This window comes from Amphibalanus amphitrite, unplaced genomic scaffold (genome assembly GCF_019059575.1).
Source record: "Amphibalanus amphitrite isolate SeventyFive unplaced genomic scaffold, NRLGWU_Aamphi_draft 000058F_arrow, whole genome shotgun sequence".
Lineage (NCBI taxonomy): Eukaryota > Metazoa > Arthropoda > Thecostraca > Balanomorpha > Balanidae > Amphibalanus > Amphibalanus amphitrite.
The window spans coordinates 1233297-1244990 of NW_024881554.1; the positions used below are offsets into that span (position 1 = coordinate 1233297).

An 11694-nucleotide genomic window follows, 5' to 3' on the forward strand; every position below is an offset into this window, starting at 1 on the left:
AATTTTGTGTCGTTGCAACGAGCTGTACAAACGCCAGGCTCGTTTTGTTTTGTTTGCAGCCAGCGCGTTGCACTGGTTGCAGTTTTGCCTAGGGTTTTTGGTGGCTGCTTGTTGTGTGTTACCCTTCTAAGCTCAGCTCCACAAGCTTATAATAATTCATAAAAACGCCATTATCCATTGAAGCTGTATGCCCAACCGTATAACTGATGTCCTCGGCGTCGATAAAAAAATGGGCATTTTGACCAAGATGCTGCTTTCACAACCATTATCCTACCATGCACATTGAGTTCAAGGGCCAGTCACTTACCAACTCTCTTGATCAAAAGCGTCACTCGTGGCCTTCTTGGACGAGGGAAGATTCCACCCGCGGTCACTCTTAGCAACATTTTAGAGGCTGGTTACTTTGGGACGGGTACAGCCAGAGAAGATAGAAAGCTGTGTTTAAGCTTCCCTCAAAATATTTCCAATATTTCTGGAACACAATATTTCCCAGGCCAGAACACACCAACCTGCTTTTGTGGTCACCTGACATCGATTAGGGCTACTTAACGGTATAATCGAGAAAGAAACGTCATCGCTTCAACAAGGGACGACTTGTTTTCCCGGTGCATGTAAAAAAGTACCTACTGTTATGCTTATACATGCTGAAAACATGCTGTCTTTACATTCTCAGATGAATAACAGAGTACCAAACATTGAGGTAGATACGAGACCCGTACGGCGTTCCCACATTTTCAAAATATCTTAAAGCGGGAGAATATGGCGAAATGTTGTTGGTGAAGCGTTATCTGCCGGCCTCAGTCCCGTTGCAGAGTAATGGAGGTCGGTCGTCTGCCAGCCGAGACCCGCACACATTGCTCGCTCATTTTGCCGGGCGACGCGGCCGGTCGCGCAGCAGCCAATCGGCGTGCGACTCGGCGCCGGTGGGCGGAGCCAGCGTCTGCCTGGAGTCTCCCCTGGAACGGGTCGGCACGGCGGCAGTCCAGGACCGGCGGCGGCCCCTGTGAGTCCGGCGGTGTCTGCTGTCCGTACCGACCCAGCTGCCATGAAGTCTGACGGTGTGCGCGCAGGGGAGAGCGGCCGGCGCGGCCGGCGCGTGGCCTCCTACCTGGCCCAGCTGCGCCAGCTGGTGCCGCTGGTGCCCCCCGACCGGCCCGTCTCGCAGCTGGAGGTGATCCGGCACGTCATCGACTACATCGGCCAGCTGGAGCGGCAGCTGGAGACGAGGGCGCCGCCCGCCAAGCGCCGCCAGCCGCTCCGGGAGGTCACCGAAAACACGGCGACCGACACGACCGCCAGTCTGCCGCTCAAACAGGTCAGTGGTTACGCCGACATCGACGGTAGCTGACCCCTAACGTCGGGGAGTCGCGGTCGGTTCGAGCGGCCCCGTCTGTCGATGTCTACCCATGGAGTTTGTTTGATTGTTAAACATCACAAGATGTATATGAAATATGAATTACGTGGCTGAAGGTTTTGCCTCAGTTGCCTGACTGGAATAATTTCAGCAATAACATTATATTGGCTAATGTTTTTTGGCAATCTGTGCTCAGTGAATAATTTGCCTCATGAGCTCATAAGGCGGTGGGTGATAAATTGCTGAAGCCAAATGAACCTAAGCAATTAGGGTCACACTTAGGAAATCTGGTCAAAAACTGAATGAATGAATGAATGATTGAATGAGTGAATGAATGAACGAATGAACGAAAGAAAAAAAAATGAAGAATGAATGAATGAATGAATGAATGAATGAATGTGTATGGCTACTGGGTAAGCACGGAATAGTCGTTCACGGCAGGGTAGCACAGACTGCCCGATGCCCAAAGTGAGGCTCCCTGATGACAGCTTCCACCAGTCTTCTCGGTCCTGGTCCCGGGTCTCTGGCCCCGGGCTTGGTCTCCAGTGTCCGGCCCTGGCTTCCAGTCTCAGTCTTTGGTCTCTGGTCTCGGGCCTGGTCTTTGGTCTCTAGTCACGGGTCCCCGTTCCGGTCTGCGGTCCCCGTTCCGCCGGCGGTGGCGGTGCCGGTCCCCCGGTGGTGCCGCCGGGGCCGGCCGGTCGCCATCTGTCGCCCGGTGGCCCACCTGTCGCCCCTCCGGACCGGGGGCGCCAGATGCCCGGCCCGCTCCGGACGCCCTGATATGATTACCTCGCGGCATTCCGGCCGGCCGAGCCATCTGCCGCGGCGCCGGAACCCGTCCGCGCCGTCCGCCTCACTCGTCATTGACGCCGAGTATAACCGTCCCTCCCCTCCACTGGGAAACGCTGTCCTTGGTGTCGCTGATACTCGTCCTTTGATGCCACCATTCATACCTGTCCTTCGCACCACTTGGCCCAAAGTGCGCCAATGAGTTTCAGGCTGATTCCTCTGGACTACTCATTTCGAGCTGCCATGCAGTCGTGTAGCCATTGCAGCGTGTTTGCCTGATGCGGTGCCTGAAGGCTTCTGCATGGGGTGCCTGAAAGGGGGCGCAGTCCTGCAGTAAGTCTGTCTCAGGGATAGATGCAGATCAGGGGGTGGATCTGTATCAGAGAGACAGGTCAGACGGTAGATGCCTAAGCTTCTTCTCCTTGCGAACCAAGCAACGATTTGTTCGTTTTGATTCATTTAGGCAAACAAACTAACGAACCGGTATTAGGTAATGTTCACCTGTTATTTCGTGTTGACGCATCATCTTTATCATGCAAATTCTGTTTATCTTCGTCAATGATCAGTTCGTATCCCAGTACCTGTCCGGTTTCATTACGTCAGGGGCGAGGAAGCTCATTTAGCTCGGCCACGGTCAGCGCTCATGTAATCTAATATCGAGGAGCGGCTCTCATTTGCTCCCCTCGCTGGGCTTCGCGGCAATCACCAAATGGGTCTTTTGTCCCTCTGGCTAATAGCATGAATAAACATATCCTATAAAGAGAGGACCAGATTTCACACGGAGCTTTTGGCGGAGGGGAGCTGGTCGAAATTAAACGAGCACAAAACGCAATCGGAACTGCATGGAGCGGCAGACTATCGGTGATGATGGTATAGAAAGAAAGAATGCCAGCCGTACTCCCGGTACCAAAGACGTCAGGAAAGCAGGGTTACAGAGGTGGTCCTGCCCTCAGAGTACAGTGGAGGGCAGTGGTCACATTTCACTCTTGCCCCCGCGGCCCCGTGGTGATAAAGAAAACATACAGATCGCTAGCTGTAGTCTCACACTTTCTGCTGCATATAAAACACCATCCGGATGTTTTGGCTGGATAGATAATAAAGCGCTCTCTTTATTTACCCGACTAACTCTACTCTCTGCTGTTTCAGGTGCCGCCTAGAGGTTTGGTGTAAAGCGGCCGGTTCGTGTTGCTCCCACTAGTCACAGGCCGGGGGAGGTGTGACCGGGCATCGGCCAGTCTGAGCCAGGCTGACAGGTCAGGGCCGCGACCCGAGGTCACCCGGCGGCACAGGATGGTGCCACGTCTCGAATACGGCCATCAGAAAAAGCTGACGAGAGAGAAGGAGTCGGGCTCAATGAAAAATTCCGCCGGTAACATTAATAATGGCATTCCCCGCGTGAGGAGCTCCAAGCGACGCGTTGCAGAATCTCGAGCCCGCCGCGATGAGGTCACGCAGGTGCCGACGACGTCCCTGGTCCGTCGGCGATCGCAGAGCGGACTGCATCGTTAGCCCCGGCTCGGAGTGTGGCGCCGCAACGCCGACCTCTTCAGGCCCCCACCTCCTGTGAGCCGTAGACCCGCCGCCCTGGACCGACGGCCCGTGCTAATGACCACGAGGTCACAGCGAAGCCAGCAGACAGGGGCCTGCTGTATGTGATATTCCCACTGTATGTTGTGCCCGTATTTGTGCGTGTTCTTAGTGTTGACTTAGCAGCGATGGTTGGCTTTGTTGCATCGTGCTGCCGGTCAGCACCAGCCCTGTTTTGTGCGGAAGTCACCGTTAATGCTAGCGCTACATTCCACAACGTCACAAACACGTGTTTAACGGAGAGCGCACGCTCAGCGTATATGTGTTTGTCACGTGCATTAAACGTGCTAGAGGTGTAGATGCTAATCCTTAGTTGTGCTATGTACCAAGCCGAAGAAGCTAAGTTGTTCGACTTCAGTCCTCGGGCACACTGGAGTTTCGATCAGTCCCCTCTTTGTTACAATGAGCTTAGATTGTTCTCGGAGTGATGTGTCAGTGCATATGAAATGAATCTCAAAGCACCCACGAGAAAGTAGATACTTGTGAGTAGGTTGCCAGGTAGTGCAGGGAGGTAACTTACAACGCTTGTTTGCATTGTTTTTTGAACTGGTTACACTTGGATCTGACTTTGTAGTCATATCTGTGCAAATATACCAAAGAGCTGATCAATATTATCTGCTGGCCTTTGTACCAATCTCGCGATGTTTTTTTTTAACGAGGTATCATCATTTCAGAGAAGTTGAACATATGTTATTGAGAGATAAAGAGACCCCCAGACCTCAATCGGAACACATTATGCTTAATTTAGGAATTTGCGATGCACATTCAGCAACGCACCACTTCCAGCCTTTGATCTTCAAAATCACAGCCTCTCGACGCTGGACAAAATGCACTTATTTCAGTGTGTACATTCTGTACAATGCACCTCAGCAGCAATGCACTCTGTCGCCAAGACCAGCACAAAAAACGGTGTCCAAAACATGAGTACATACATACCACGGCCGATCTCTAAAAGAGCATGCATTCCAACGCTTTCGAGCACCAAATTACCAAAACGTAGCGCCTCTCGGCTCTCGACATCAGCTGCCAACTGCACTTCCAAGCCACAATATACAGGGTTTTAATTAGCAGATGACATAAAGTTAGCTTCCGCGAAAGGCATATAATATTTTTAATATATATTTTAATATATATATGTTACGGGTCATATGCTAACTTGGGCAGTATGCTAACTACCCGGGCAGTTTGCTTACTGCCCGGGTAGTATGCATACTACCCACCTTTCAGCTCACGGGCAAGATGCTTACTCGGGCAATATGCTGACCGCGGCTCGTGAGACTAGTTAATGCAATAGCTCGCTGTATATGTCAATGAGACACTTTAACTCGCGCCGGGCCGATGCTCGGCGCTAGCCGGGCCGGGCTGAAGGGGGGGGGGGGGTAGAAACCCCTAACTCGGTTCCTGTGTCACTTAGCGGCACAGAACTAAGCGGCATGTAAGATGCGGCAAGCAGCGTTAAAAAGCGTCAAAAATAATGACAAAAGTACTCCAGTCATTTTTCGTCATAGGTCATCACCAGGTCACAGGTCATTGATATCAAAATCCTGAGATAAGCATTTTGTATTTGCTCTTACTCTTAGCAATCGCTGAAAGTTTCAAAGCGATCAGTCACTCGGTGTAGCTATGGCAGACATTGCAACTTTTTATGAGGTGAGGTCACTTCAGGTGACTGGTGACCTGACCTTGAATGAACTTGGTCTGAACTTTTTACAAGATAGGTAGAAGATGTATGATTAGGTGTGCCAAAAACGGCGGCACTCCGCGTCGCCGTTTTTGAGATATTCGCGAAAAAACACAGCCTTGTGTTTGTGTTTAAAAACAGTGTTCAACCCCCCCCCCCCCCCCCAGAGCAGGGCGCGGGTTAACAATGAATTTCTGGGGAAAATGATTTTAAGTTGTCATGTTCCAATCCTTATTCCACCCCTCAAAGATCACGTTTGACGCAAATAAGGCTTCGCGGTTAAACTACGTTACTCAGACAGCCATTAATATTTCTAAAATGGACATGGAATGCATAACTTAAAGACAAAAAGCGGGTAGTATGCAAACTGCCCGAGCTTTTGGGCGGTATGCATACTGCCCAAGGGGTCGGGTAGTATGCATACTACCCGGGCGGTATGCATACTGCCCGGGCTGTTGGGTAGTTTGCATACTGCCCGGGTAGTTTGCATACTGCCCAAGTTAGCATATGACCCGTAACATATATATTTTTTACATATAAACAGCACATTGTTAGAATGACAAATTTATAAAATCTGTTCGGTATTGTTAATAAAATCTGATGGCCAATAGTTGCAAACCTTGGTCATTTGACAAATCTTGGTCATTTGACATCACACGCACGAAAGTCAAAAAGGTGCTCCAAGTGCCCTCCCCTCTCCGCGCAGCAGCGCTCGGCCCGGCGCCGGATGTGCCGCGCCATTCGTCTCAGATGGTCGCTGACCATCCTACAGGCAAAGTCTTTGACGACTCAAGGCAGCCTGCAGTTAAACCCGCGCATGACTGGGGGGAGGCTCTACAGGGCCCCCTCCCGTTTTTCGGCCATATCTTCCAAACCGTTTAACATAGCGACACAAAACTTGCGGTACCTTCACCAGCATCAATTTGACACCTTGTGTCCAAACTTCAGCTTTCTAGCTACCATAGGTCGTCCGAAAATGACGTCAGAGTGACGTCATGTCGGCCGATTTTTATGGAAAAGATTGGACTACGGCAAGCCCTCTCAAGAGCTCAGTTTTTAAACTAGATCTAATTTCTTTGAATGAATGGGCTTGAAATAAACGTGCCTATCAAACTTTTATCTCAGATTTTCAAAATCCTGAAAATGTCGAAAAATATACACATGCAATTATAAAAATATATTTTGATTTTTTCGATTTTATTTAAAGTTCGAAATAAGGCATATATGTAATAGAAAACCCATAGATGACTTGCTATAGTAAGTTTTAGACCAATGTCTTCAAAAATAGCCAAGTTATAACTACGCATTAAATTAAAAATTTCATAATTATAGATTTTTCAAATCCATTTTTCAGTGTGTTGTTGACATCATACACGAACATAGATAGCAGCATCGTGTTCCTGAGCTCAAACTGTACCTGATAGGCACATTTTTTGTTGAAAAAAATCATTTTCAAAATTTGACCGTTTTACCTGAAGTGACCTGACCTCAGGTAAATTCAGCTACAAATGACCTCAAATGGCACAGGCGACATTGTTTTCGAAATATTTGAGTGAAATGAACAATAAAACACGCGTCACGTGACCGATACGTGGTATAAAATTTCCGTGACCTAGGATGAACTGGCCTTGACCTTAAAAATTCGTAGTACAGGTTCGATACCCTCATGGTATGTAAGGCATTAATCAAGAAGTGCGTTAATCAAAAATGAGCCTGATCGGACTTAAGCCGGTGGCCAGAACCTAAATTGTGAACAAGCCAAATGGCTGATAATTTTTACTTTGACCTGATCTGTGACGTCATCAGTAGCATCGAGGTAAATGAAATTAGGTTTTGTTCGACAGTTTTTCCCGGGATATAAGACGCTGTTAGCGAGCAAATAGGCATTTTGTATACCTTCGCAAAGACGGCCGGCGCTCGGAGCGCGGCGGTCGGTCCGCCGCGCCACGCCGCTCACATATGTGTCATCTGGCCCCTGTCCTGGTTCTCATGCCCACGTGTTGTGCGTACCACGAGGGCTGAGACGGGACGGGGGCCTGACAGTCTTCGACGGGACTCCACCGGTGCGCGACGGCCCGGTGCACGACGTGGCCGACGTGGCCTTACGTACGACGCGGCCGACGTGGCCCTACGAGAACGATTCAGTGAACCGCATTTGTGACCGCCGTATTTTGTGCATTTTAATCGTTTCCGTTTCATTCAAGAATAGACTTTTTCATATATGAACAATAACTTTATGGTCCTCCGGGTGACGAGAGAGAACGAGTACGAAAACGAGTGAACGATCACGAGCACGCACGAACATTTCCGCATCGAACGGGTGAACTGAACGATTCTCACGAACATTCTGGTCCTCCGGGCCGGATATCAGTGAACTAGTGTGCGAATGGATTTACAGTGACGACGCGGTAGTGTGAACTGTGAGTGCAATGTCTGACAAACGGTCACGACATGCCAGTGATGCGAAATCACATCAAAGCCGCCGAAGCTCGTATCACACGAGGAGCGAGGCGAGCTTCAGCACGGCGTCCTCCGGTCTGAGTGAAGGCCGCCGCCGAGCTGCACTTAGCCAGCTCCAGGCGGAACAGGCCCAGCGCGCCGCCGCCGCCAAGGCTGAGCTGGCCCGGCGGCAGGCTGAGCTGGCCCGGCGGCAGGCGGAGGCGCAGGCAGCACTGGAAGCTCAGGCGGCGAAGGATGAAGCAGAATGCCGCCAGCTGGAGTTGGAGCTGCTGGAGCAGGAGGAGCGAGGTTCGCAGCTCGCTCGTTCTTACGCTGCACCATCCGGCGCCGGCCTCCCGGTGGTTGCAACAGAGCCACCGGCGCAGGTATGCGTGTCTCGACAGACGGACGAGTCGGTCACGCGTACCCGACAGTGGCTGACTCAGTCTCAGCTACACGTGCCACCAGTGGATACGGCTCCCGTCAGCGCCGTGCCTCCACCTGCAATGCGTCTGCAGCGCCCGTCCCGTGACGACACCAGAGCGGTCCCACATCTGCCGCGCATCACGCTGGAGAAGTTCGGCGGCTCTGCCATCGAGTGGCCGCGGTGGATAGCCCTTTTCAAAGCTCTGGTACAGTCGTGTACAGGTTGATGGTCCACTACTCTTTATCCACCGGGTTCCTATGGCTCAGCATTGGCAGCAGCCGCCTGGTGGCCGGTAGGCTGTGCCGCATGACCCGAGAGTGAAGCGGCACAGCCTACCCACACTGTATGACACCGGCTCGGGTCGCCTGGTAGAGCGATTTGACCGGACGCTGCGTTACACCGGCTGGGGGGAGGGGGGATAAGGGTCAGGCCTGTCTATTTGGCTCGGCTCGGTGGATGAGGCGGGCTGGAGTGTGGTGTGGGGCGGGGGTGATGTGGGGAGGGAGTGAGCGGACCTGGGGCTGGGTGTGTGTGGTGACTTGTCGCATAGAACCGATCGTAATCCACCCTCCAAAAATTCGCTTTAGAGATATTCACAAAACCCAGGGGGTTCAAACACCCACCTCCCAAGTGGGGTGCAGAAGGACAGGTAAGGGTCCATACGGTCTCCTCATGAATTGCAGCAAAGAAAGAAAACAGACCTGTCACCTGTCAAATAATCTTTCTGAAAAGTGGACTGATCGCATAGCCTCGGACGCAGAAATAAACATCCAGCACGCGAAGCGTCTCGAACCGGGCCTCTCACTACCGGTCAGTTTGACAGTCTAGCACTCCTACGCTGAGCTACACCGGATGGTGGCCGTGGCCGGGGCAAAGTCTGGCCGGGCGGGCGGCGGGGCCGGGAGGTCGGCAGCAGTGGCGGATCCAGGGGAGGGCAAAATGGGCATTTGCCCTCCCCAAAGCCAAATCGTGTGGGCAAGACTATCTTTTTGCCCCTCCCAAAGCATGTAGCGATGAGCAAATCTAATACGGCGTCGATGCCTATATGGACAAAAGCAGGGCTTCTGTCCGTGACGGCCATTCCGAAGGAAGGAGCTGACCACTTGCTGCTGATATTTTGGGTCGATATGCTGATATTAGATTGAACCCCCTGAACTGAATGCATGCATAAGCATATGCAGTGTGGCCAATGGCCATGGTGTGGGGTAACACGGGGCAAGATGCCCAGTCGGGTAAGACGCCCACCACCCTATATTCGAAATTACCTAAGCAATCCACAGTTCAATTGTCATTTGTTGGGAGCCTCATTGCTGTGGAGCGTTCCGCGTAAAAAAACGGCGACGTGCCTAGCCGCCATTTTATACCTATTTTTTGCATATGTTCTGAAAATGTCAGACCAAGGTCTCTCAAGGTCACGAAGTCACTATAGCTGCACGTCAAGTGACATAACCTAAAAACATTTCCAATGCTTGCCATAGCTAAACCGAGTGACGGATCGCTTTGAAACTTTCAGCAGTTAATAAGGGTAACAGTACCTGTGTACAAAATGTTAGTCACATGATTTTTATATCGATGACCTATGGCTAGGTCATTTTTGCAACCTCTCCACTATAAGTCAATAAGAGAAAATTGAAAGGCACCTTTTTTGGGGGCAAACCTCCTGTCCGGTAGCTCAGTTGGTAAAGCAATGCATGGGACTCCCGGTAGTGAGAGCCCGGGTTTGAGTCGCTCCGGCGCTCGATATTTGAGACTCCTGACGGGGATGGTCTGAGGTTGGTGGGAGCAGCCGCAGCCAGTCAAAGTCAGGAGTGGGACAGGCCGTGTCCGGCTTTGAAGGGCACGTTAAACATTGGCATTGTTAAACGTTCAACTAAATTCTCCTGTCACCCGGAATTACGCGATCGGACGGTAGGGGTCGGGCTCTACGCAACAAGCTCTGCTTAGCGTAGGCTCCGGCTCCCGTCAATCCGCCCTTTCAAACATTCGAGTGCTAAATTTACATATAAGAAACGTCCCTCGTAACAATACCGAGTTACAACCTAAACAGCACACAGTGAACCGGAAAATAGCACCCGTGACCCCTCCTTATGTCCCTGAGATCATCTCAGGTCTCGAAAGATATGCAATAGTTTGCAGCAATTCGCTGATAACTTCTGCTGGAGGCATTCTAGAGCAATAGAAACACCTTTGATGTGTTCAGCTTTACGATACGGATCGACTGATATGCAACACGACCTTTTCCATGGTCATGACTTGACCAAATGTCAAAGTTGTAAGTTCACTTTTTAAGATCAAATTATAACTCATTCGACGCGTCTTCGCGAGAGGAACACGATGCCGGTAAAAGTAAGATCGCACAAGGTTTGACTTTGATTCAGAAGTTATCGCAGAAAATCCGTTCCCGTAAAAATAGTATATGTTATGGCAGTTTCCCCTGGAGGCTAAACCGTTGATCTTAGGTCCAATCTGAGCGAATTATCCAGAAAGAGCAGTAACAGTGCTATCAAATTAGCTTTTCTGGGGCGCTCTATATTATTCGTTTCCGAGTTATACGCCAGTTCTTCAAAAATTGCCGAACACTGAAAACACGATTTACACCCCATCGACACCTTAAGTTGGGATTGCACCCACTTTACACCAGATATGCACCAGAAGTACGCCAACCTGATGCCCATTATACACCGTTGTTAGTCCCTGTTTGCACCCATGAACCTTTTTAACACCGCTCATACACCGATCCGCTAAATATACCATCAACACACCAGGCGAACACCCTCGTTGAAACACCATCTGTACACCTAGGTGATGCCCAGATCGGGATGTAATAAGGGAATAGATCGGGATAAGAACTTTCTGGAAACACCATTTTTACACTATACGAACACCATCGTTGAAACACCATCTGTACACCATATGGCGATGCCCTGATCGGGGTGTAATAAGGGAATATATCGGAATAAGAACTTTCTGGAAACACTCCATTTACACTATACGAACACCATCGTTGAAACACCATCTGTACACCTAGGGCGGCGATGCCCAGATCCGGGTGTAATAAGGGAATAGATCGGGATAAGAACTTTCTGGAAACACCCTTTTACACTATACGAACACCATCGTTGAAACACCATCTGTACACCATATGGCGATGCCCAGATCGGGGTGTAATAAGGGAATAGATCGGGATAAGAACTTTCTGGAAACACCTCTTTTACTCTCATTGAACAAGGAAGCAACGCCATTTTGCAACCATTCGTGCCAAGGCGTGCCGAACGTTGAAGTCTGCACTGGTAAGTACCATACTGTTATATGAATTTATGATGTTGAAAGATTGTTTATTTGTTTATGATCTGTGGAAAAGTGTTTTAATGTTATTTGTGTATCAGCGGAGCCATTTTTTTCGCTACCTGCGAAAAA

At 50.3% G+C, this 11694-nt stretch overlaps 1 protein-coding gene across 1 annotated transcript; it reads left to right on the plus strand.

The window, feature by feature from the left end:
- The first annotated feature begins 969 nt into the window (after window positions 1-969).
- LOC122378386 (DNA-binding protein inhibitor ID-4-like) lies at window positions 970-4335 on the plus strand. The gene is made up of 2 exons (XM_043359394.1): window positions 970-1315; window positions 3290-4335. Exons 1-2 carry the CDS (start codon window positions 1046-1048, stop codon window positions 3311-3313), a joined length of 294 nt encoding a protein of 97 aa, XP_043215329.1. The 5' UTR covers window positions 970-1045; the 3' UTR covers window positions 3314-4335.
- The last annotated feature ends 7359 nt before the right edge of the window (window positions 4336-11694 follow it).